This window comes from Melanotaenia boesemani, chromosome 16, assembly GCF_017639745.1.
Source record: "Melanotaenia boesemani isolate fMelBoe1 chromosome 16, fMelBoe1.pri, whole genome shotgun sequence".
In the NCBI taxonomy this organism is placed as follows: domain Eukaryota; kingdom Metazoa; phylum Chordata; class Actinopteri; order Atheriniformes; family Melanotaeniidae; genus Melanotaenia; species Melanotaenia boesemani.
The window spans coordinates 20,139,985-20,166,238 of NC_055697.1; the positions used below are offsets into that span (position 1 = coordinate 20,139,985).

General features: G+C 38.0%; 1 protein-coding gene across 5 annotated transcripts; it reads left to right on the top strand.

Annotated features, from left to right (window-relative positions):
- On the top strand, positions 1-25,643 carry add3b (adducin 3 (gamma) b). 5 transcript variants are annotated; one of them, XM_042009866.1, is made up of 15 exons: positions 1-173; positions 7,082-7,312; positions 8,439-8,583; positions 9,153-9,304; positions 9,829-9,909; positions 12,360-12,509; positions 12,823-12,966; positions 14,835-14,933; positions 15,422-15,595; positions 19,318-19,578; positions 19,767-19,883; positions 21,229-21,318; positions 22,781-22,904; positions 23,544-23,639; positions 23,795-25,643. In XM_042009866.1, exons 2-15 carry the CDS (start codon positions 7,112-7,114, stop codon positions 24,043-24,045), a joined length of 2,085 nt encoding a protein of 694 aa, XP_041865800.1. In that variant the 5' UTR covers positions 1-173; positions 7,082-7,111; the 3' UTR covers positions 24,046-25,643. The 5 variants fall into 5 exon arrangements, with proteins under 5 accessions (XP_041865800.1, XP_041865798.1, XP_041865799.1 ...); XM_042009864.1 differs by lacking the exon at positions 1-173 and adding an exon at positions 6,046-6,781; XM_042009865.1 differs by lacking the exon at positions 1-173 and adding an exon at positions 6,046-6,346.
- Positions 25,644-26,254: the final 611 nt, after the last annotated feature.

A 26,254-nucleotide genomic window follows, 5' to 3' on the forward strand; every position in this document is an offset into this window, starting at 1 on the left:
CCAGATGACCCTCCTCAAAGTGATAATGTAAACAGCTATCTAGCAATGCCTGGAACCGTGGGAGTTTGAAATAAAACGTGAAAAATTCTCCTGCAGGATACGTGTAAAAACAACCAGCTTAGTAAGTTGCCATTATTGTTATCCTGGGAAGCACGAAGCTAAGATCAAAGCAAGTAAGTTACACAGCATGTTGAAATTTTGTGATAACTGAGGTTTCCTGCTTGTGAAGTGTCTGAAGCTATTTTTAACACACTGATAAAAGAAAATGGAATATAATATAAGCCATGAGAATGGAAGTGATTGTCAACAAATTGTCAGACATGCTTTTTGTGTAATTATTTCTGCGCAAACAGCATATAAAACACTTGAAAGGGATCTGTATTTCTGTTTTGTGCTCTAATTCTATTGCATTTCTAGATTTAACATTGTAGTAGATCTCCACAGCCTAACAGGGGTGTCTGCAGCTGCGCTGTCAGCTCCAGCTGCAGAGGCTTCAAACAGATGTTTTCAATTAACGTCACCCTCTAGAAACATTACTCTGAACAAGCATTTGTTGACTTTAGATGTGGAGCTGGGGGAGCGCAGGGTTTCATAATATGTGCGTCTGGTGATGTGAGTTATAGACTGCCATAAAACCAAATAGGCAGGTCATGACCCAAACCCTTTCACCCGTGCAATCGATTGTTCCGGTGATATCTCTACATGCTTTACATTCTATGAATTTTCAGGTTAGATAAAGTTGTCATCATCTCATTCATAAAGTCTTTTCAGAATGAGCAATGTTAATTTACACCTCCACATTATTAAGAATATAATAAATGTCAAGTTTTTTTAATCCACTTTGATTTAAATGTGACAAGATGCGAGGGTCTCCTAGCCAGACCACAATCCCAGCCTAAAATTAAACTAAACCACTGGATCTCCAACATGGAGGCCATCCAAAGACAACCACAGCAGGGACTACAGCCATTTCTTCCACTTCAGTAAACAAGTCTGTCTCTTTCTACACAGCTGTAATCTGTGTGTGATTACAGGCATGTGCGAGCTGACACAGTTTCTACACCCAAATGCCGCAAAGGCACTGATCCAACTGTAACAATGTCAATTATTCCAGGTTTTAAACTTTTCTCTGTTGTTGCTTCTTTACCCTGCTGGGACGGAGTTTTCTGTGTGAAATTAAGTTAAGACAATGGCATTGTCTTTGACTGAGCAAGTTTGTCTGAGAGTCTGTGCAACTCAGAGCGCAGAATGCAGGACAAGGAAAACTGTACTGGAGAAGTTTTCATTTCTGCTTTGGAAAATGCAATTTGACCTCTGTGTATGCTGTAATCTTGATTTTGTTTCATATATAGTGCATTTGCAGTTTTTGACGGCATGGAAATTTACATAATGTTCTAATAAGTCAGTTGATTTGCACAAAAGTCTGAACAGAAAGAAACTAGATTATCTATAAAGTAGAATGGCATTCTGATATAACTGATCTAACATTTAATGCTTTTGCTTATCAAATTTGGTTTTATTGAGGCTGTGCAGGTTCATATTTATATATTTGCAACATTTCAAAGTGAAAACAAAAATGAAATGTTTCAGACTACATTGCTGTCAAAAACCAATAAGCATTCAGTATCATTTACATCGACATAGGGGCAATTAAGCTGATAAAAAATCTGCCTTGCTGAAATGGATATCTGGGAGGGAGAATGGCTGGCTGGAAAGGCTGAAGAGGTTATGGAGAATATTTCAAATATGACAGTATTTGAGGGGAAACAGTTGTGATTTCAGCCTTGAAAAATATCAAGACAGAATGTCTTTTGTGAACAAGGAAATACACAACCCCTCTACTATCTGTTCTACTTACAAGGGAGATCAGTCAGTCGAGGACGCAGTATAATCGTGTCAGTTTTATATTTGCTTGTTGGATGAAAAAGTTCTCTTCAGTGCATTTCCATTAGCTGGTAGAGCTCTGATGGAGCTCTTCCTTTTTCTTTTTCATGTGCAGAGAGTGCCCTCCAGTCTGTAAAAGTGTACGCTATCTGGCACTCATTTACTCTTGTCCTACTAATTTTGTCTCAGACAGTACAAGCATTGGTTACCATGGCAACCACCGACAAATTTGTCCTTTTTTTTTTTACCTTCCCACTTTCAATGAATCATCACAAATGTGTTCAGCTCTAAATGCTGGCAGTTTCTGAACAAAAACAATTAACCTTGATGACAACTGTAACAAGACATCTGCAACTTACATTCAAGTGTTAACATCAGTTCACTTCTCTTCCGAGTTTTCGTTGTTTCTGCAGTGCTTTATGTTGGCATACAGGGTGATTTTAAACCAGCAGTCTTTCTCCTGACAGCTTGAGCAGCAGAGGGAGGATTCTGCAGACAAACTTATATATATATATATATATATATATATATATATATATATATATATATATATATATATAAGACAAGACCCCAGGTGTAGACTGTGCAAAGAGGCCCCTGAGACAATCCAGCACATAACTGCAGGGTGTAAGATGCTGGCAGGGAAAGTTTACAAGGAGCGTCATAACCAAGTGGCTGGTATAGTGTACAGGAACATCTGTGCGGAGTCCTCTGGTAGAGGACCCGAGCTTTGATGGATAAGAGACCGCCCACAGAGGGCGAGGGGACAATTTATTATGTGTACATATATATGACATCCAATGAACCAAACAGCAGCACCAAGGACTCATTTGATAAAGTCCAATTTGATAAAACTGTGATAACACACCGAAAGACCTGAGAGCAAAACAGTTTGGAAAACTAAAATTATTAAAAAAGAATATTATATGTTTTGGGGAGGATTTTCGTTTCTTGCAGTGTGTTAGATATTTATGTGCACATATAAAGACAGCAAACTCACAAATCCTAATGTCCTTACTGAAGAGGGCTTATTATCTCCCACAGATACTGTTCCTTATCTGACTGAAATAAACCTTTTCTTTTGTTGTTTATCTACATCCCTGTATAACATAGTTATTTTGGAGCATCTCAAACAAAAATTAAATGGCTTAAACGCAACATAATTTTTGAGCAATTAGTCCAGACAGGGTCATTTGAGGTGTTGGCCTTAGGGGGCATATATGCCAAGCTACAATGGGCCTCTGATTACTGTATATCTGTAGCATCAGTGAACTTCTGTCTTGTATATTCAATGTGTGCGCCCTGTCAACATCAATTCAACAAGGGGCAGCAGTTGCTGAGAGTACTTACTCTGACTGGCCATCAGTGTATCAAATGTGTGCAAGAGAACGTATGTAGCAGTGACGGCAGAAGGCTAACAGCAAACTTAGCATGTTGCACACAATTCCTTCTCATTACGCATCTTCATTTCTTCAAAATAAGCTGCGCTTTTCACAACAGCATGTCTATTCTGAATGAAGAAATTGAAGACCAACTATAAAAATGTGCAGAACATGAAAAATATTTATATATATATATATATATATATATATATATATATATATATATATATATATATATATATATATATATATATATATATATATATATATATATATTCATATTTCAGATCCTTTTTCAAAACTCCTGCAATAAAAATCTGGGTCACATAAATTTGCATAGTATAGACTACTTTAAAGCTATGAAATGCTGAATGGATGTTTCCAAAGTTACAAATGCTATGTGCTGATGAAAATGTTTGGCCCACAGATGGGACTAAAAGTCAATATGTCTTTACCTACATCAGTTTTCTATTTTGATCTCTTATAAGTCCATTAACATCACAAACAATTAATTTATATTAATATTCATAACAGAACCTATGGTTCTTGAAGAAACAATCAATTTAATGTCACTGAAAGAATTCTCCATGACTTAGTCTTTCATTTATGAATCATTTCAACATTTTATTAAATTTGCATAATTAACATTGCATATTGAATCCCCTCATACATTAATATTGTTACACTGAAAAAAGTATGTTGCTGTATTTTAAAAATTATTCAAACCTAATCTGGATTGTTGCTCAAGACACATGTAAACCACTTTAATTCAGTTGTTAAACAACAAAATGCTGCATACTTCATTGTAGATTCTCCCAGTTCTGACCAATCCCCTGGCTGAATCGCATCCCCTTTTACAAAGATTTCTCCCTCATCAAAGAAACTAGATTCAGCAACAAGCTCATAAACCTCAAACCATCAGCACAGAAAATAAGACCAAACACTGTGAAAGTGGCAATCCACTGGTCAAAAGGTGGATTCATGCATCTCAATTTTGTCAGTGCAATGTGCTCTGGCTGCCAGGCTTCTTTATCAAACTCAGCTAAAGTTCAACCATGACAAGACACTAATTGTCGTCCTTTGTGTCTGATGACTCTTAGGATTCGCTCTGGTTTGCTCACATCGTCGCCTCATCCGGCACGACAAGTTGACAGCTTTTACTTTCTTCTGAACCCTGATAAGAAAAGTCACCTCACTTTTTTCTAATCATAAGTTTGCAGCTTCTTGAGCTTACTGTTCACAATGAAATGCAGTTTGCTGTCTGGGCTGTCTCTTTTTTCTGGTTTTACACACATCACATTAAACTCATCATGGGGCACTTTTTTAAAACAATAAATTAGATTCACCATTCTGTGAATCCTGTGATGCATCTGTTGAACATTTGCACGTCTGCATCTGGAAGTGAAGCTTCTGGTAATAAGACAAAGGTGAGCCTTTACTTGTGGACATCATTATCCTCAACAAGGTGCTGAATTACACAGCCTGACATTTGCTTGGTGCTTTCCAGATAGGCTCCCTTCACTGAAAAGTTCAAGTCAGAAAGAATGTGGGAGCTGGAAGGTGGGAGGATGTTGTATGCAGGCATCTAAGCTTGCATGTGGTTTTTTTTGGGAACTTTGCCAGAACCTCTTTTTTTTTAGGGGGGAGTTAAGGGGGTCACACTGCTCCAGAGTGAAAAAGCTCTGCTTTTCATTACATCAGCCCATACGTCCACATATCTGCCCCACCTCCCAGACTCCACTCTTATTTCCTGGAATTGTTATGTCAGTCAGTGATCCAATCTTTCTCCCTTTTACTCCCCAAATCTAGATGTTTGTGTGAGCATGTCTGATTGTGTGCGATTAAAGGGGTAATAGCTCTACTAGATGGCAAAAGCAATGTGCTTAGAAAATGATGGATTCCAGAGTTGTTTTCATTTAATGTGGAGTGCATTTGAACTTAACTGCAAAGCTCTCTGCGGAGGCTGATTGACCAGCAAAACAGAAGAGTGGACAAGTGGCAGGAAGAGGTGGAATCGCTGCTCTTTTTAAAAACATAAATCTGCACTGCTTTACATGCACTTTAATCTTCGTGTTGGCTAAGTGAGCAAATAAACTTTGAGGAAAAGCGGCATATAAGGTTCATAATACAAGAGGCGGCATTAACTTGTCTTATTATCACTATACTGTCATATTATTGATACAAAATAGTGATTTACAAGAAAGCAAAGCCAGTACAGCCAATGATGGCAATGTTGTTTGAAAAGCAAAGCAAAATATATTTTATATAGTATATGTTTGGCACAAAAGCAAGTGCTCAGAAATAGTGAAGTCTTAAAACGTCTCTAATTTATTGCTTTGTATGCAACATTATGGGAAGCTTTTGGAGGTAAGAACTTGTCTTTGTGTGGATGTCTGTCCCTTAGAGCTTAGATGAAAACGGGCTATTTCTGAAATGAAGTAGCAGGAGAATCACAAGTGAGAGGTGGGGCTAAGAGTAATAATACAAGGAAATCACAAACTTGGCAATAAGTTCCTTTGATGACATTTAGGACCAGCGAGAAAACTACTACTAAACTAAACACAACTAAACTAAACTTAACTAAACTAAACAAGCAAACAAAACAAAAAAAGGCAACCTGCTGGAATATTACAGGAGATACTAGTTGTAAAGAAGCAGTACTCCCCATTCCCAAGCCACTTCTCTTTTGTCCTGCTAAATACACGAGGCCCAGTGGGTGGATAAGTGAGTCACATGGTCACTTTTCCTTTTTCCCACACAAACACACCCACATCCTCCTCCATGCAGCTTCTCTTCACTCTTCTACTCACTACTTACCCGCAGTCTGCTCCGTCTGGATACTGTAGCTACACAACTTGCGTTTTGGGAGCTTCTTTTGCTTTAGTTTTTTTCTTTGTTGTTGTTTTTTCTTTCTTCTTTTCCCCCCCTCATCACTATGTATTGGAACCGTGAATAACATCCGTGTGCTTTCCCATTTATCCACCTTTCAGTCGGAGGAATTCGACATCAAGCCGTCGGAGGCAGTTTGGACTACTTTGTTTCAGGCAATTTTTAATTTTCATCAACAGTTTTATACGAAGGTTCAGGTGTTCGCTTTGTTTTTCGTTCAGCGCTTTAACTTAGTTTTGTACATGAATGCATTCCTTTTAGTTGCAAATAGTTTGAAGTTTTCGTTTGACGCGTTGCAGTTTATTAAAATGGATTTATAACAAGTCGTTGCTATTTTACTTCGGTTTACTGGAGTGAAATAATTTGATATGCAGGCCTAATGTCCCCAGTGTCTCCCTCCACCCCCACATCCAGAGCAACACTGCACTAAATACAAAGGTGCAAACTACTTCAGCTCATTTACATGAGGCCTACTTTGTTTATTGTTGACCATGCTTTACACCGTTTCCCTGAGTAGTACAAGGAAGCTGCTTTAATCTCACACTCTGAGTTCCCCTCCATTTGTCCAAGAAAAGAGTTTGTTAACTTTGTTCCTGAAACCCACTGGGTTCAAGAAAATCATACTTGTAAGAAAGAGATTCGTTGAGATTCAGCCTGTTCACATAGATGTTGTGTTATTACATTGCACTTATTTTAAGAATAAATCACCATACATCATATTCAAAGCAGCTGTGACTAAGTCATCGTTTTAGCACATAAAAAGCATCATCTATCATACAACAATGCTAGTCTCTCATTTGTCTTCATCTCTGTAATTACATGACTCACCATTGCACCCATACAGTATCTTTTCAGCTAAAACAATATCCGTTGCCTTGACAGCCTGAATTGTGAAGTGAGCTGTGATGCCTTCTCCTCTCTTCCAGAGGCAGAGTAGGGGGCCTTGCAGTGAGGACATGAGTTTGGTGGACGTGAGACAGACAGCAGGGTCTCTGACCCTATCCCTGTCCAGCAACGACTCCAAGGAGCGTTATGTTGACCGGATGGATGAGAGCGACCCGGAGTACCATCGTAGCAGAAACCTGTCTCCAGACCTGAGGCAGGACTTCAACATGATGGAGCAGAAGAAGAGGGTCACCCACATCCTGCAGAGTCCAGTATGTAGCCCGCAGCTCTGTACAAGTGCCCTCCTACGCAGGAGCTTTCTGTGTATGAGTAATAAACAGTGTTTAGAAAGCCAGAGGGGCACTGAAATGCATTATTATTATTTTTTTCTGTTTGTATAAGTTTTTTTTTTGTTTGTTTTGTTTGTTTTTTTTTTCCCGCCTACTTCACTTAGATATGGGTTCGCTGTGATTTTTCTCTCGGAAATGTTGTCAGTATTTTAGCTGTCCAAGCTCATCAATGTTATTTAGGAGTTTCATGTTAATTAGTAGAGAGAGCTGCAATGAAATGTGATACAGTTACTCTCAAACTGACCTCTCTGTGTGTACTGGATTATTGCGATACTGATTTTATCTGTTGTTGTTACATTACAGACTGAATGCATTAACCTTTAAAAGTAGTATGAATATTAGCCATTTTTCGGACTTTTCAAAATTAAATTGAATGTCTTTGGGTTTTGAACTAATGGTGGATTTGTTGCAGTGTGCAACCTGTGCCTGGTTGTAATGCAGTGAATGAACTCTTTCCTTTAAAAAATGGCAGTCAAACAGATCCAGAGAGCATGCAATTTGTGATGCTCAGTAACTGCTGCATTATGCAGAGATTTAGTCTAAATTTATGAACCTATGACAGATGGGCAAAATAATAGAAGCGGTCTGGTTAGATGAAGTACAAGGAGGTGTAATACACACATGGAAATAAGATGAGCCCACACTCATATGATTGCATAACAGACCCAACAAGTGGAACTCATCTCATCTCCATGGGAACCACGGACGGATGTAGCAGAATGCCAGAGCTTAGCTTCAGCTCACATGAATATAGTGTTGTTTCAAGATTCACTGGGTAAAAAAAAAATGATGGTCAGGTTTAATGCCACCCCCCTTCCTGCTCTTAATAAAGCCCCTTTTCACAGACATACAAAGAGCTTTTCAAGTAACCTTTAGAGATTTGTGTACAGTTGTAATAAAGAGCATCTGAACTCGTGCTGGGCTCCCTGACACATCCTCAGGAGGTGTTGGAATAAGTTGGAGGTTCTGTGTGTATGGGTTGCTAGGACAGCAGAGTTTTATGACTGTGTTTTTCTTCTTCTTCGTCTTCTTTTCTCTTTGTTTACAGGTGTTTAAAGATGAGTTGGAAGGCCTGATACAAGACCAGCTGACAAAGGGCAACAACCCCTCAGGTCTCCTGGCACTGAGACAGATCGCTGACCTGGTCATGGCCAGCACAGTGGGAGGGGCTGGCCCCTTGACTTCTCCCATCAGTAAGTGGCAGACTGTGTGCAAGTGTAACTGTCCATCTCTCTTTGGACCTGATTGTCATTCCGTGTTTTCCCTCTGACTGTGTGCAATTTGCAGGCAGATAATCCTCATTGTTAGAGACTGAATTCTTAGACTCTTGTGATACTCAACAACCCTGAAACTGCAGAAAAAGCAGAAAGTTGTCAACAACATTCTTTATTGTCCATGTTCTTGTTATGCATCCCTTGTGACCAGTGTTAGTCATGAATTAAAGCAGTTTGCAGTGGTGATTGTGTTAGTCTGACCTGTTTGACTTGTGTTTTTGGGGAGATCATGGAGAATGTATGGCTGTAAAAAGTCAAAGTGGCTGTAAAAAATCTGGTTCTGTATCATTAAAGGCCCCTATATGGTATTACAGTCCAAAAATACCCTCCAGGTTCATGGTGGGAATTCAAGGAAAATACTTTTTTAATCATCAGCTGTGGAGACTCAAGTTCCTTGGATGTTTAACTCTGTATGCTGCTAAAACAAACCATAAACATTCTTGTAAATGTTTCAGAAGAAGTACTGATGCTGTTGTGTCTTGTGGCAGGCTTTGGGGTGGTAACTCCAGTCAATGACTTGTATGGCATCGAGTCTCCCTCCTTTTCCAAAGGGGAGAAACACAGTCGCTGCAGGCTAGCTAGCCTCTACAGGCTTGTTGACCTCTTCAGCTGGGCTCGTTTTACAAGCTCCTACATTACTGTGAGTACAACTTCATTGCCACACTCCACTGCACACCTGCTTGTTTATGCAGCACAGACGTTGTGTTTCTTTATGTGAGCCTCAAGCTCTCCTGCTCCTGAAGAACTTATAAAGCAATGTATCTTTATTTTCAGAAATCATAAATTATTTATGGTATTAAAGTGTAAAGTTTGTAAATGAGAAAAACCACAAGACAGGAATTTAAATGTGAAACATGTCATGAATATCTGAGTTGTGATGAGATGAGATGAGATGAGATGGTCAGATTTTTCACAGAAAAAATTTTATAAATCAGTTTAATTAAATTTCACATTATTTATTGGTCAAGATTAAAAGTCTTTTTTGGAGTCTCCCTGCTCTGAGTCACTGCTGACCTTAACATATTTTTTTAAGTGTTGGAAGCTGACTGGCATTTTGACCATGGCAAAAATGATTTCCTTTTGGATGATTTCAGATTTACTCATGCAATTTATTTAAATGTTGCCTCAATAAGTGAGTTTACTAATGTGCACTGTGTGTCTCAGGTGCGTGTCAGTAAAGAGCAAGACCATTTTCTTATCAGTCCACGAGGTCTGTCCTTCGCTGAAGTGACGGCAGCAAATTTGGTAAGAACAATGGCTGCATGTGCTGTCATTTACCAGTTAGAGATAATAATGCATTGTTACGGTGTTTCACTCAATGTCAATTGTAGTGTTTTGGCTGAAAATTAATTTCATTGTAAATCCACTAAATGCATTAACATAAAAACCTAAAGTGGGAATGGCATATAAATGATAATGTGTCGTAGATCAGTATCTTACATGTTTCCAATCAGTAACAGTATAAGCTACAATGCTCAACATTGTGAAATGTTATCAACTCTTTTGCTTAACAGGAGAACAAAAACTCTTTGGACTGGTTTCTTGTACATAGTTGGACTCATGAGTCAACATGTTGGCTAACTTTTGTTTTACTAGATGCATGATGGCTTCATTGGGGTATGCATGTAAATGTTATCATCAAAGGGTGTGAGCTTCCTGTACATGTATACTCAGCAAATTAGTGACTGCGTGGACTTGTCCTCGAGCTTGGTTTTTGTGTGCTACACATAGCTCACGCTGTAGATGCTGGTCTACAGGGACTCAGTTCTCCACGTGGAAACCATAACGGGCAGTAATGTTTCTACAGGGGGTCAAAGCTGCTTGTGTCAGCAGATGTGCCTGGTACAACTGGAGTTTGAAGGCTCCCTCGCCCAAATCTTGTTTTGAACTGAGCTAAACAGGGTATGCATGGCTAAAGGCATACTGCTATAAAGAAAAGGGAACAAAAATCAGCAATAAAACTCACCACACAAGAGAAGATTAAAAATTAAACTGTGCTTGCATGATTGAAGCCAAGATCCTTTTTACCCAGGTCTCAAAGCCAACAAAGAAAAAAAAGTCTATTATTTTATTTACCTCAACATATAAACAGCATCACTAGAGAAGTATTTGTAACTTTTACTTATTTGCAATGAGTCTAACCACTACAAATGCCTCTTTAGTGGGTTGACTAAAATTATTTATTGTTATTATTATTTATTTTGATGCTGTTATCTTAGATTTACAAAGATTGTTTCCATGTAATAACAAGTTAATAATATTTTGAGACTGTTGTTACCTTGAAGTAAGGACCTACTCTGCTCTGTTAACAGAGCTAACAAGCTTTGTTTCCTTGAGATTATCAAATGATGTTGAGTTTGTGTGTTTGCACCTAATACCATCAGTTTGGGAAGAAGTAATAACAGTTAGTTAATGCAATGTTTCCCCACCTAATGTTTCATTACAATTTCTTATCTCAAAAAAAGCCAAACTATTAGCTAAAGATAATAAGATAGTTAACTTGTTACCAAAGTAATTATTTCCAGAGTAGCCACTATCTGCTGCTGTAAGGCACCAGTGACTTGTCATTTTTTTCATTTGTACCTATCTAAAATAGGAATTAATTTAAAGAAAATAAAATGTGAATCACTTGCTGAAATCATGAAAAAACAATACACCTTTTAAACATTTTAGTTTGTCTTATTGATTGTAATCAGAGTCCATGGATGTTTGAGCTCTGCTGAGCTGCAACCTGGTTTTTGCACTGTGTCCCTTATCCTTTTCTTAGAGTGCACAGGTGTAAAAGTGTTACGTAAATTATTCATTCATTTGTTGATTCATTAAACTCAGAAATGTTTTAGGGGCGTTTATAGAAAATGCTTAGACTTCAGTGAACCTTTAATGCTTACAGTGCAGTTGTAAAGCTGCTGTTTTCCACCAGAAGTAGCCAGTGCAAACAAGTATTGCCTGTGTTGTCAATAGAATTTAAATGTGTTTTGTCATCATGTATTTTCCCAATATTTGTCAAACACTGATGATTACTTCCTTCACCTGAGCTGAGATCATGTACACACACATTCAAATTGTTACGTTTTATTGGCAATTCTTTATTATTATGTTTGCATTGTTTAGTGGGGGCGGGTTATTGTAAAACGAGAATTGCTATTTGTTAATCAAAGCTGTTTTCTTTAAAAAAAAAATGCTAGAAAGAAGCTGGCAGGACTTAAATCAGTTATTAGTTGTTTGGCCACCATCTGGTGCTTATGGAAAGCTCTGAAGCTTTAGGGTCAATGTTTTTATGTGTGGGTTCCTGTGGTTTTGTGTATGTAAGTTTGTGGCATGTAAAACGTTGCACATGCACATATATGGGTTACATTATCAAGCTGTGTCAAAAGTCAGAGAGGAAGAAGATTATCTTCAAGAAGTTAGCACACATAGATTGAATTAATTTAAAATAATCCAAAAACATTCAGCTCTACCAAATGTTCATATGGAATGAAACACATTCAACTTGTTAGTTAGCTCCAAAGATGGAATTATAGATGCCTAGAAACACTCACGGTACTTCTGATGGTTTAGTCACAGAACTTGAAGTTATGTGATTAATAACAGAATAAAATTGCTTATGCTTATCACTTCTTTACAAAAACTGATGCTAAAAACAGTACTGGGCTTTTATCACAACTCTAACTTTGCTGTTTTTCTTCCATATACAGGTGAAAGTAAATATAATTGGTGACATTGTGGACCAGGGTTCCACTGAACTGGGCATTGACCATTTTGGATTTGCTCCTCATTCTGCCATCTACTCAATGCGTCCTGATGTGAGATGCATCATCCATATACACACCCCAGCTACAGCTGCTGTAAGTATGCTCTAAGCAGATGTTAAATTAGTGTCATATTAATCACGGGATAAAAGCTGCTGCTCAATGTTTATGCTACACCAGAGGAAGACAGCCAACATGAGTGCAGCCTCATGCATGCATCGTTATTTTGGATGCGAACACCCCGTGATGTATTTTTACTATCTCCTTTGAAGCACGGCTGTAAAATGCACAGCACACAATGAATGTCGCTGTACAACTGTGTTTTTATTTGTGCCCAAAAGCAAAAAATGTGCTTCTGCTGAGAAGCTGATGTGTCACATGCTTGGTTGTTTTTATCCCGCACTAACAGGTGTCCTCGATGAAATGTGGAATCCTGCCCATTTCCCAGGAGGCTTTGCTACTAGGAGACGTGAGCTGCTTTAGTTACCATGGCAGCCTGGATAATAAAGAGGAGAAGGTGGAGTTTCAGAAAGCTCTGGGTCCAATTGCCAAGGTACTGTCAAATTGAGGCATTCCATTAGTGGCAGGTTCACTTTCACAGGGGACAGGGCAGGCTAATTACATTATAGTGTTTACACACAGGTTGTCTGTACTTGTGCATTGGAAATGTTTTTTTATTGAATGTAAGATGACAAGATGCAGTGCCAGTCTATATTATCTAAGTGTGTTATTTAAGTTTGCAGTGTGACAGTCCAAAAGTTTTTTTTTATATATAAAAATGTGTGTGTGTGTGTGTGTGTATGTGTGTGTGGGTGTGTGTGTGTGTGTGTGTGTGTGTGTGTGTGTGTGTGTGTGTGTGTGTGTGTGTGTGTGTGTGTGTGTGTGTGTGCATTTTTGGACTGCTAATTTCTTTGTGGTTGGATGAGTCCTGTCATTGCTGTGTGGTTGCCAGGCAACCAGCAGATATTCCAGGGCATTGCTGCCCCAGTCAGCATAATAACCTCACACATAATTCCCTGTAAAACTACAAAAAAAACTTAGTTTTATGCTTAATTTTGTGCATGAGTGAAATAAATTAACATGATACTTATTGACTTTTATAAACGTGCAGATGGGCAGATGTTATTACAGTTGGGTAGAACCGGGCCAGCTGTTTTCCCTTCTCACCAGTTTTATTCTAAGCTAAGCCAGAAGGCTGTTGGCTGTAACAGACAGATATTAGTGAGGAATTGATCCTCTTAACTAAGGGTTTATTTGTGGTTGCATGTAGCTGGCTGTTGGGTTCTCAGATGTTGATTTTTTTTTTTTACTTCAATCAGAATGAAACAGGGTGTTACATAGAAGACGAAGTGAGGAAAAAAAAGATAAGATATGAAGCGGTATGGATGAAAAGCTCAAATATTTTTAATTATCTTTATCACTTGGTTCTACCTCACCATGAAGCTTTTTTAATCCATTGTGGCATTTGTGAAGCCTTCACCTTCACCTTAGATTGCCCTTGAAATGTTAGGACTGCCACAGGTAGGTGTGTGTTTGAGGAGCACAAACACAGTGTCTACTACTTCCTACCATAAATAGACTTCATCATATGTATAGCATGTCTAACATTGTACTAATTTTCAACATTTTATTTAAAAAACAGCTAGTGTAGTTGGTGCTTAAAATGTCTAATTAACAGCTGGAAGAAATATGGAAGGGGCAGAGGGAAAACAAAACAGCCAGATTTGAAAGCACAGTTCTCCTATTGCAGCTCTTTCTCACATGCATGTGTTTTTATTTGGTTAAGGATAATGATGACAGCTTAAATGTCCAAGAAAACAGTGGCAGACGTGGGAATCTAAGATACAGAAAACTATACTGTTTATTGACTTTATTGTGGGTCCCTCTCTTCAGTAAGTCTAGAGTGCCCCACTGAAGGTATGCATGTGCTTCAGCATTTACTGCAGGAACACCAGTATGAATGGGCTGCTTTTTCTAAAGCCTAAAAACAGAGCAAAGAGGAGGTGCAGAAGTCCTGTTTCCTATAATACCGTTCAAATTACTGTATGATGAAAGGTTATTATGGAATTTTGCCTAGTCACTCCCCCTAAATCAGCTCCCACCCCATTTGTTTTTTCTCTGAAAAAGAGCTCAAATGACAAAATTGTCCCTGATATTAGATCATCGGGCTGTAACTTTCTTTCTGTTTATAAACTGATTTCACAGCCAGAAATGATCAAAATAGCCCAACTAGTAGGACATCTTGCTCTCTGGTGTACTTCTGCTTTAATATACGTCATGCCGAGACAAGCGTGATGATGAGGGAACATTTGTTGAAACACATAATGTGTCTGGAAATGCTGATGAGTTGTAGCTGTAATGGATTTATTCAGTATATTAAATGATTAAAATGAGCCATCAAGTATTGTGTGTGTATTTCAGGTGATGATCCTGAGAAACCATGGCCTGCTTGCTTTAGGAGAAACAGTAGAAGAAGCTTTTCACTATGTGTACCACTCACAGCAAGCCTGTGAAATCCAGGTATAAGAAAGTTTGATTTTGTCTTTGTTGGTACATGACAATGAAATGTGAATTTATCAATCAAATCCTCTGTTGTCCGCGGAGGGAAATTGGTTTTCCAGGGAAACTGACTCAAGATTAGACTCAAAATTATTTAGACTCAGATACCATTTGAGTCTAAGCAATTTTAGTGCGACCTTTACTCACTTGATGCTTATAAGTTAGCTTTATATCTGTGAATAAGTATTGTTTTCAATCATTCACTTTTAGAAATGTTTTTTATTTGCAGATGAGTCAGAATCTTTAAACAAGGTGGTGTCTAAAATTGTTACCTGCAGGATGTTTGAGTAAACATTAGTCCAATATGCAAAAAAAGAGCATTGTTTGTGGGATGAATTTGTTTTTTATTTTATGTAAACATATGGGAATCTATCTATTTGTGCAGAGCAATAATTCAGACTGTGACCCAATGCAAACATAAATTTGTAACAATCAAATAATTTGTATAGGCAAATGCTTTGAGGTGTTCAGGCGGCCCAGACAACCTTGTCCTCCTGGACAGGGAGAAGTTTAAACCCCTGACACAGGGAGTAGCTGCTGCCGGGGTGGTGATGGACAATGAGGTCAAGTGGAAAGTGGGCGAGGCTGAGTTTGAGTCCTTCATGAGGATGCTGGACAACCTGGTGAGTAAACCCTGACCTTTGCCTTTTACCCAGCATGCCTTGAGTTTCCTGTCTCAGGGGTTTCCTCGGGAAGCGTCTGATTAGAGAATACAATGAAAAATAGATGTGTGTTTGTTAATATAATCTGAAAATGATTTGTGCAATTGGATTATATTGTCTGATGATTCCTGCCTCTGTGTTTACTTTCTCTCATTACAATAGGGATACTCTTGTAATTTAGTTGAGTGTAGTGACTTGTTCTTTGAGGCTAGCAGGCTTCTCTCTTTTCATCTTATTCCAACAGTAAGATTTCTGAGCAGCAACTGCACACTGTTATTTCAACCACACTGATAATAGCCTTGCCCTGGCATGTTCTGTGGACTGAGCAAATGTCAGATTGTCTGTTTGAGTGCCTTCTACTAACAACTGTGGCTATGGCAGGCTGCATCTGCATTAACTGTGTGCTCATAGCCACCCCCTCAATAGCTTCCAGATGGTGAGGCATGCTGTGGGCAGTAACAGCCACACAGACCTCACAATCACTTAGTGGAAAGACTTTGTTACACTCCATTTAGATTTTGCATTCTCTTCAAGTGTTTTGAGAATTCTCCTGTATGCCACAGTAACTTTAGTTGCTCTAACTGGAGGTCTAACCCCCCAGAAGGTGGAGTTTGTCATAAAAAGGCCATTTTATTAACCCAAGTAAGAGAAATAACTTTTGCAGCATAAAGAATCAATTATAGTTATTGTTATTTAGTCATTAATTATAAAACAATCATAGTGTAGTTATAGCTGTGGGCAGGGATGTCTCCCCTGCACTGTTTCTTTGTTGCAGTAGAGCTGAGGAAGCCTCTGCCTAAACACACTTTGTTGTTTGATTACTATGTTGTGAAGAGGGTTTGCCATGTTGGCCATCATGCTGAGCAGCTTTTGCTCTTTCTCCCACAGCAGATTTATAGAAGATATGCAACATGCTGCAAACACTAAAGGCCGTAAGCTTCCCCAAGAATTTGAGTCTGCTCAGTCCCTTCTTGTAAACAGCCTCAGTGTTGCCTTTCCAGTCTAGTCTGTTGTCCAGATGTACACCAAGATATCTGTACTCCACCACTTCCGCCCCTTCTCTCAGGATGGAAATAGATGAAGATGTGGTGTGTAGGGATGTCATGACATTTAAAGTCCTAGCTACAGTAGAGTTCAAATCTAATAATACCTGAGAATTGAGAGCATTAGGGGGGCATTGCCTGTGTCATTTTAAAGGTAAAATTAGTTAGTTTATTATTGAGTCTTAAGTATTTTTATTTTAACTATTCTTAAGTATTAAGTAAGTATTATCCTGTCAAATTCAAAGAACCCGTGTGTGTTTTTTAACACCATAAATAGTGTTCTGAATCCTTTTCATCCTGTTGGTTTGAAGCAGCTTCAGCAGCCTGCGAGAAGTTTCTGCAATTTTTTTGTGAAAAGATTAACATCATTAGGGCACAGTTCTCTCACCTGTCACTTGCTCTAGCGTGCGCTTCCCATTGTTCTGCTGTATTTCAGCAGTTTGAAAATGTGTCCTTCAGTGTCTTAAAGGACATAATTGGTCATTTTAAACCATCAGCTCATCAATGGATGCTGTGCCCCCTCATCTTTGTAAAGATATTATGCCTGTTATTGCCATTATTATTAACATCAGTCTGTCCTCTGGTGTAGTGCCTAATGATTGTAAACATGCAATCATAAAACCATTCATCAAAACACCTGGTATGGACCGCTCAGCTTTGTCTAATAATAGACCAATATCTAGGCTTCCTTTCTTTTCTAAAGTTTTAGAAAAAAAAACTATCCTTTGATGGCAGCTTTTGACATGGTCGACCTAAAAATGTTGTTATCGCGCCTGGAGTACTGTGTTGGCATGCAAGGTTCTGCCCTGGGCTGGTTCATGTCCTATTTGTCTGAGAGAAACCTCTCTGTGGGTCTTGAAGATGTTATGTCTTTATCAGCCCCCCCCCCCCCCCCCCCCCCCCCCCCCCCCCCCCCCCCCTTACTTGTGGGGTGCCACAGGGCTCAATTCTTGGCCCTTTTCTTTTTACTTTATATTTGCTTCCCCTATGCACCATATTGGGTAAATATAATATTTCATTTCAGTTTTATGCAGATGACTGCAAGATATATACTCTGTTAAAACGCCTAAGGAGGATGTTCCGCTGTGCCTTAGGGACATTAAGGAGTGGCTGGACTCCAACTTCCTGATTTGTAATTGAAAGAAAACTGAGGTCATTTTGTTCAAACCCAGTGGTTCCTTGACTGCGCTGGATGTCTGGACTTTTTGTCACCCTTTGTTAAGCCCATTGTTATGAGTTTGGTCATAAAGACTGATTCTGATTTAAAACTGGACAAACAGATTATTAATGTGGTTAAGTGCAGTTTCTTTCAGTTGAGGCAGCTAGCAAAAATTAAGCCGGTTTTGTTAGAAAAGGATTTTGAGAGACTCATTCACGCTTTTATAACAACAAGATTGGACTATTGTAACGCTCTGTATGTAGGGATTAGCCAAGTTGCTCTCTCGCACTTGCAGATGGTCCAAAATGCAGCTGCTCGCTTGTTGACGGGCAACCGTAAGTCAGAGCACATCTCATCTGTTCTGGCTTCACTTCATTGGCTTTCATTGGCATTTTAAAGTTCTTTTAAAGTATTAATTCTTGAATTGTCTAACACCACCATATTTATCCGGCCTACTTCACCCCTACACTCCGTCACAACTTTTAATGTCTGCTGATCAGCAGCTCCTGGTCATTCTTAAGACGAGGCTGAAACTCAGAGGGGAACAGGCTTTTGCTGTGGCAGCACCAAAGCTGTGGAACCAGCTGCCTTCAAGCATAAAACAGGCCTCCTTGCTGTCTGTTTTTAAAGCTCTTCCTAAAACCCACTTATTACTTATTTTCTTTGGCTTTTGAGGTGGTGATTTTATGTTTTTAAGGCATTGTTGTTTTTGGTCATTTTATAATTTCTTGACTATGATGGTTTAGTGTATTTATAGATATAAATGTTTTCAAATGATTTGTTGTTTTCTTGTTCAGCACTTTGGTCATCAGTGTTGTTTAAAGTGCTCTATAAATTAATTTGATTGGATTGGATTTTAGCCATCCATCCATTCACTATGTTAAGAAGGAAATCATTGATATTGTTAATACAATTGGCGGCTGACAAGAAATAATGTCTGTGCATAAACATATATTAATACTTCAGGAGCTGTGTTATATGTTTCCTACATTTTCAGTGTTTTAGTTACATTTAAACTGTTTGGAAACTTTGCTTTAGGCTCCAGTGAACAGTCCTGTGAAGTCGCAGAACTCACGCTGTGGCGATCAAAGCCCAATGCAAGGCTTTGTTATTGTGGCAAACTTGTCATATTGCCTGTGCAAAAGTGCCAGTCTTTATTATCTTTTGATTGTGGTGTTGTACTGGCAGTTTCAGACTACACTTTGCACTTCAAGTTTCCATCAGTTGTTTCTCTCTCAGTCTCTCATGTTTTGTTAACAAACCATGAGAAGTTTTTTTTTTTTTTTTGCAGTTCTGAACCTTGGAACAGCTGAAAAAAAAACTGTGTGCAGTTTATATATATATATATATATATATATATATGATCTGGGGTGGATTGTGAATTGTTTGTACACTTTGATTTTCTTTTTTCCATATTTATCTGTTTAGTACATATGTTGCACTGATGTGTCCTTTCTGTGTGATCTTGTGTGATCTGTTAGGGTTACAGAACAGGCTACTCCTACCGGCACCCGATTGTCCGTGAGAAACCCCGCTCTAAAAATGATGTGGAAATTCCTGCCACAGTGTCAGCTGTGCCACCAGAGGACAGTGAGCTGGGTCTGCGCAGTCCCTTCAAATTCATGGTGCAGAAACAGCAAAGAGAAAGAACCCGCTGGCTGAACTCGCCTAATAGCTACTTGAAGGTCAATGTCCCTGAGCAGTCACCTAGTGGAGATGTCAGCCCCAGGACTAAAACAATGGTGGGCTGATTTTCATGTCAAAACTATAACAGGATATTTAATGGCCTATTACCTTCTTAGTGTTAGAGGAGCTGCTAGTTCTTTGTTTTAGCCTGCCCTCTTGTGGCAAGTTTTATAATAGCATGTTTAAAACGTTTACTTTGTTGTTATTAATATATTTTTTGTTTGTTTGCTTTTTAACCTATTAGTGGATGAAGTCCTCACAACCAGGCAACAGTGTTGGTACCCCAATAAAGATTGAGGACCCAAACCAGTTTGTCCCACTCAACACCAATCCACATGAAGTTTTGAATAAGAGGAACCGGGTCAGTAAAAAACTTCTCATGCTGCTGGAAAATATTGCCTCCACATGACTAAACCTTTTTTTTTGTCTTATAATAATATACCATGCAATACAAACCATATTCTTCTTGAGTTACTGAAAAAAATCAAGAACCAGTAAATATTTAACTTTGTTTAGAGAACTGACAAAAAATTATATGATTTATTTTTTCTTTCAACAGTTAATCAGTTAATGAGTCTAATGGGAGAAAATCCCAACTGGTCATGCACTCGTTTCCATTGATGAAACACTTTTTCATAGAGGTCACAAGCAAATTTTTCAGTTTCGACCAAGTAACATATCACCTCCGCATGGCTCAAGTCTGAACTGCATGTACTAACAAAATAAATAATCGGCCACCAAAAGTAACAAAAGTAAGCTTGGGTTTTTGTTCTTTAGTTTGTGTCTCGTAACACATAGCTTAAAAGTATAAACAAAAGAGACAAAAAATATATACTTTAATGACGGTTGTGTATGAACATTGACCAGCCAAAATAATAAAACTGCCGGCAGTCGAAGAAACTTTGTTCATGTTCATACAGGGAAATCTTCTGCTTGGACAACTTTTTTCCTGACATTGGCAAGAATGTTGCTTTGATACTTTCAACCCACCTAAATATTTATGCAGTACAGACCCCCATACCCCCAGCAGCACTCCCTGCTATAACAGTGTCAGGACAAGAGTGGACACCACAAAAACTGTTTAGGAAGCACTCCAAAATCATGACAAAGTGTCTGAAGTGTTTGACCAACTCAAAGAATTAAAGTGAACACCTGACTTGTGTCATTTAAGCACTTCATAGATCTCTCTTGAAATATGTTATATATTTAACCTTTCAATAAAGAAAAGTAAAGTAACTGCAAATGTAATCTAAAAATATGACGTACAATATATTATGTGTAATACAATATATTGTATATATATATATATGCAATATTCTATACTGTGATTATACAATACTGAAATTCTCTGCAGCATCTTCAGTCTTTCAGCTCTGTGTGTGTGACTCACACAGCACTGACACAAAAGCCATTATCTTAAATGTCCCCAGTGTCTGAGGGGCGTCTAGTCCACAGATTAATGAAGCCATAACTTTTTTTGCTTGTCATATCTGAAAGAAACTTTTTAAAGCTTCAGAGTGTATCAGTTCACTTCTGTCACTTCTGAGTTTCTGTGACTCCTTTAAGTATCAAAAACTTCCTTGAGCATGCGTAATTTGATACTTAAATATTGCTGAAAAAGTAAAGAAAAAAAAATATATATATATATATATATATTTATATCCCAGAACTGTGTTAAATTCTGTTTCATTAATATCTTTGCTCAGATCAAGGAACAGCACAGAGGTGACCAGATGACTCCAGGACCAAAATCTCAGTTACTAGCAGGCATTGTTGTGGATACAATCCCAGGACCGGTAAGTATGTGTATTCTTTCTGCAAAGTTACAGGTAGAGCTACACTGTTCACACACAGGTTTTCAAAAGTTTCTCATGCATGTTCTTATGTATGTTCTGAAACACTTTAGTAGATTATAAAAACTAAAGAGCAAATGACACAGCAGTGCATATCATTCTTTTATCAATCCCTGCTGCTTCATTCTCTCTGATAAGAACTTTGTTTTTACTTTCATCTTCGCAGGTATGCTGACAGCTCTCTCATTTGTACTTCCTGCCTGTTAGTTTGCAGCATCAGTACAAATGTTGGAGGGAGTTTTTTTAAAGGGGTTTTGATTCCCATTGGCTACTGAGTTTCAGAGTGACAGCTCCTTGATCTTGATGATGCTCAGAGGAGCAATCAGATTTTTCAAGTTTGTTGTGGTGGACTGAGCAACAGGAATACTAAGCTCTCATCACCAGCTTACAAACTGTTCTGGATTACTACCAGATGTAAACAGTAATTGCTGATCCTATCACTTGTCTATGCTTATAATTGTTGTGGTTTAATGTTTTTTACAGAGTAAGTTACCTCATAACTTGCTATTACTTGATAGCTCACCAACCTGCGACTGCATTGTAAGTTTGTTCTGGTCCTGTTCAGGTCCCACAGTGCTACATCACACAGAGGGAGTAAGATGACTGATGTGTTAGTAGCTCTTTAAAGTGATGGCTTTCCAAGATGGTTCTGATTTCTCTGGCCATGGTTCTTCTGCTATAGCATCTACATGCATATTGAACCAGAAATGAATATAAATCATTACAATAAGACTTTGGGCCTACCTGCGGATCCTAAAACACTCTCTGTACACTAGCAATATGGCTTTTTAGCTGTCAATCTCCATTGATGGCATGTTATCTAATGTTATCTGATAGAAGCCAGTCAGTAAAACCTGACTTTACTTGAAAGTTGAAACCACAAAGGATCTAAGGTCTAACAAAATACTAAATATGATCAAAAGTGTTTAAATCTAGTAGGAATTCAGTACAGCTTGTTATTGGGTGATGATTCATCAGGGTAATGTGTCCACCAAAACCATCCTGAAAAATTAATTAGCTACTGGGAGCAACATCAGAGACAGTGGCTGACAGCTGTCACTCAAAGATGTCCATGCATACAATTGTTTAAAGTTCTTTTGTACCAAACAAGACAGGATGGTCAGATGTTTAAAATTTTTGTCTTTGAATTGCAAAGTCTAACAGCTGAAGTTAGTGCAATGGATACAACTGATTTCTGCTTTAAAGAAATCATAAATTCAAACTCTGCAGTAGGATAATTACCCTAAGATTTCAGAAATGTATTCAGGATTGTGAAAAATGCTTAATTGAATTTAATATTTGTAAAATAAAAAATAAACATAAACATTTTACCAGTCTTTCATCTGTTATGTGAGCTGTTATATAAGGTGACTATAATAGCGGTGTATCCTTTCCCTTCTGACAGGCTTTCATCATTGAAGATGAGGAGCAGACTCGCTCACTTCCCCCCAATCCCTTCAATGAACTCACAGAGAAGGAGCTGGAAGAATACAAGATCATGGTAGAAAGAAAGCAGCAAGGCCAAGAAGGTACTCATCTTCATCCTTTATACATTAAGAAGACTTTGTATTCTCTTTGCTTTGTTTTTTTTATTGTTTTCACATAACATCTGTGTCATCAGCTTGGAGCCCAGGTAGTTTATTAGTCCAGCTTGAGTACTTTCATCCTGTCTGCAGCAAATGTTGGATTGAAACAAAAACTTTCCTTCAAAAATGCCATAGGGGCAAAGCTGTCATTCCATGGTTTCTCTCCTCTTCTGCTCTGTGAAGTCAGCTTACGAGATGGTGAGAGATGAGCTGCAAAGACATCAGTCTTGTCAAACTCCTCACATCTTGGTTATGACTGTAGACAAGGATGAAATGTGTAGGAGAGAAACATCTCTGTGAAGGTGCATCACAGGAGTACCATTATTTTTCCCAATAATGTGTCAGTCCTGGAAAATGTCAGCTGAAAGAGATAAAAGAACTTTGTTGAATCAGCGTATTGTTAAGTGAGTTTTGTTTGTAAAGTATTTTCCATACAAAATGCATGGGCGTAGGGATGGCTTTGTTACAGACTGTAATTTCTCAACATCTATTAGATGGAGTGCCATGAAAATCAATGCAGACATTCAAAATGGTGACAACTTTGATGGATGACTGACCTTCATTACTTAAATCCTTTTACAGAGGATGATGATGCCACTGATGCTGATGAGATGACCACATTTGATGGCTCTACTATCTCTCTTTCTCTTTCTCCTCTAATGACGCCAGCTAAACAAGGTAATTAGCGAGTCAACTAGTATTTCAATTTGTTTTAAAGGGCAACATTTCCCTTAAATTAAAATGTATAGTTTCAATCATTATTAGAGCTGTATGATGGTGCTTCTTGTCTTATCCTCTACCCTCTTCACTAACCTGGTTCCAAATGTTGACAGGCACCATACCCAATGGGAAAGATCACTTGACAGAGATAGAGGAGGATCTGAGCATCGAGGTATCCAAGTTAAGTGTGAGCACTTCGGAAACGGTGGAAATCTCCATAACAACGAAGGAGAAGACGGGGGAGGCTCAGACCCCGGAGAGCCAAACCAAGTCCCCAAAGAAAAAGAAAAACAAGTTCCGCACACCTTCATTCTTGAAGAAAAGCAAGAAAAAGAAGGAGGAGAAAGAAAAAACAGAAGCTTGAGTGCATTACTTTTTAAAGAAATGTGTTTTGTGTGAGGAAAAACATCTAAATGTCCTTCCTTGTTTTGGCTGGGATTGAGGAAGTGAAATAAAAGAAATGGTAAAATGTCTGCAAGGACTGGTTTTATTCAGAGCTGTTATTCCAAGTTCTTTGAAGATCTGCCAGTAGGTTGTAATAAGACTTTTTTTCCTTGAGAATTTGTGATGGATCAGTGAAAGTGTAGTAGACTGAAAACACATCTAAAGTAAATGCAACACTGTATTGCTTTGGTTATTACCCATATTTTAATGGGATTTAAATGTGGGTATTACAAGAGACAATGATTAGTAGTTTATATGAAAATACATACGATTGGACCTGTTACATATTTGGTTTTTTTGTTTGTTTTGTTTTTTTCTTTTTGCACAAGTCATTGAATGTAAACTGACATCTAGGACAGTTGTTTAACAATTTTCATACCAGTAGTGTACTAGTGGCTGAGGATATTCAAATTTTATGATGTTTATTCTTAGAATAAGTACGCCCTTGTAACCCTGTAAGAAGTAATCTTAGTTATACTTTTTTTGTAATAATATATGTTGGTTTATATTACAAATATAACAATAGAGTGCTTGATAGTTATGTAAATGATTTGCAAGTGTTGACATATTTACATACTTTGTCTTAAACATACTGTGATTAATAATTGACTAATAATTCATGTTGCTACATGTATGTGATGTTCCCATGGTTGCTGCTTTATTGTAATTGTGACAAGGAATTGACTGGCTAACAGAAAGAGCTCAGCAAAGTGACAGCTGTTGCATATTGTCTATGAGTGACTAAGTTTCACTTTTTAATCACCACTTCTTTGGCTGACAATAAAAGTGCCGTAGCTGAATCACAGTAAAGCGAACATGATGGATGTTTTGACCAGTTTTGTCCAAATTTTTAGTGAAGGCAACATGTTTTGGAAAGTTTTTCTTTATAGCCAATTTGACATGAAGTGTACTAGAGGATCATATACTTACATCCCGGTAAATAATGTGAATGATTTGTTTGAACCCAAAGGGAGTGAACTTTTTGTAAATAGTTTTGTTTTTGTGAAATTCTTTTATGCTAAACCAAATGTTAATGAAACATAGAAATGTGACAGTACAATCTATTTACGAGATTTTAACACTCTTTGCATAATAGTTTTTTTTTTTTGTTGTTGTTTTTTTTGTTTTTTACCCACACAAATTAAGCTCCATATTTACTGAACTGAATATGTGTTTACAAATTGTCTTTCTTGTGTCATTTCTGTCCCTAATGCTTGCATTCCTCTGGTTGTTTACATTGCTATTTGCATCGTCTGAGTTTTTTTCCATGGTGCTTCACATTATAGCCACCTTCCTTCAATGTCAGTTCTTTCTATTTGCCTTCCACCTCATGTAATAATTGCTGAGGTAGCATCTTGCATATTACACAATTAATTTAATTGCTTTATTCATAAACATGTTTGAAAGTTCATGGAATTTTTACTTTTATTTTAAAGGTGATCCTTCCCCCACATTTGTGAAGAAACTTATCCCAGCAATTTTACTAGACAAAATAAAACATTTATGAAATGAAATTAAGCTTTTTTATAAAGTTGTGTTTCTTTTTTGTAAAGCAGCAACACATAGAACACACACACACACACGCAAAACAATGCATACATATATAATGCATATATAATTTACATGTGAAGCTGCATGGGTGAATGGGTGTTGTCATGGTAATACACTAAAGATGGGGCTATGGAGACAAAGGGGGGGGGGATTTGGTGTCTCCAACAGGTGTTAATGTTGGGGGAGTGTTGAGAATTCTACCTACACCACCCTGCAAACCACTCATCTCTGATCTGAGATAACAGATAACATTTGAAGGTGAAAAAAAAGAAATAAAGGTTAAATTTTGTTTTATTGAAACATCTAATACCTAAAGTATATAATAAGAATATACATTTAAAATGAATCTCTTCACTCTACAGTCATGGAAACTGTAAAACATTCAATGTTTCTCGCTGTTGTAATCAGTGCCATGTCCAACCGATGTTAAAGGAACAGTCCTTGAAAATATATGGTTGGCAAAGGTCAAAGGTCTCTGTAGTGACTGAGCTAAGGAGCGTAAGGAGCAGGTGACACATGTGCTATGACCTCAGGGCTAAGTGCAGCTATTGTCTTAAATCAACTGCTGCTGCACAACA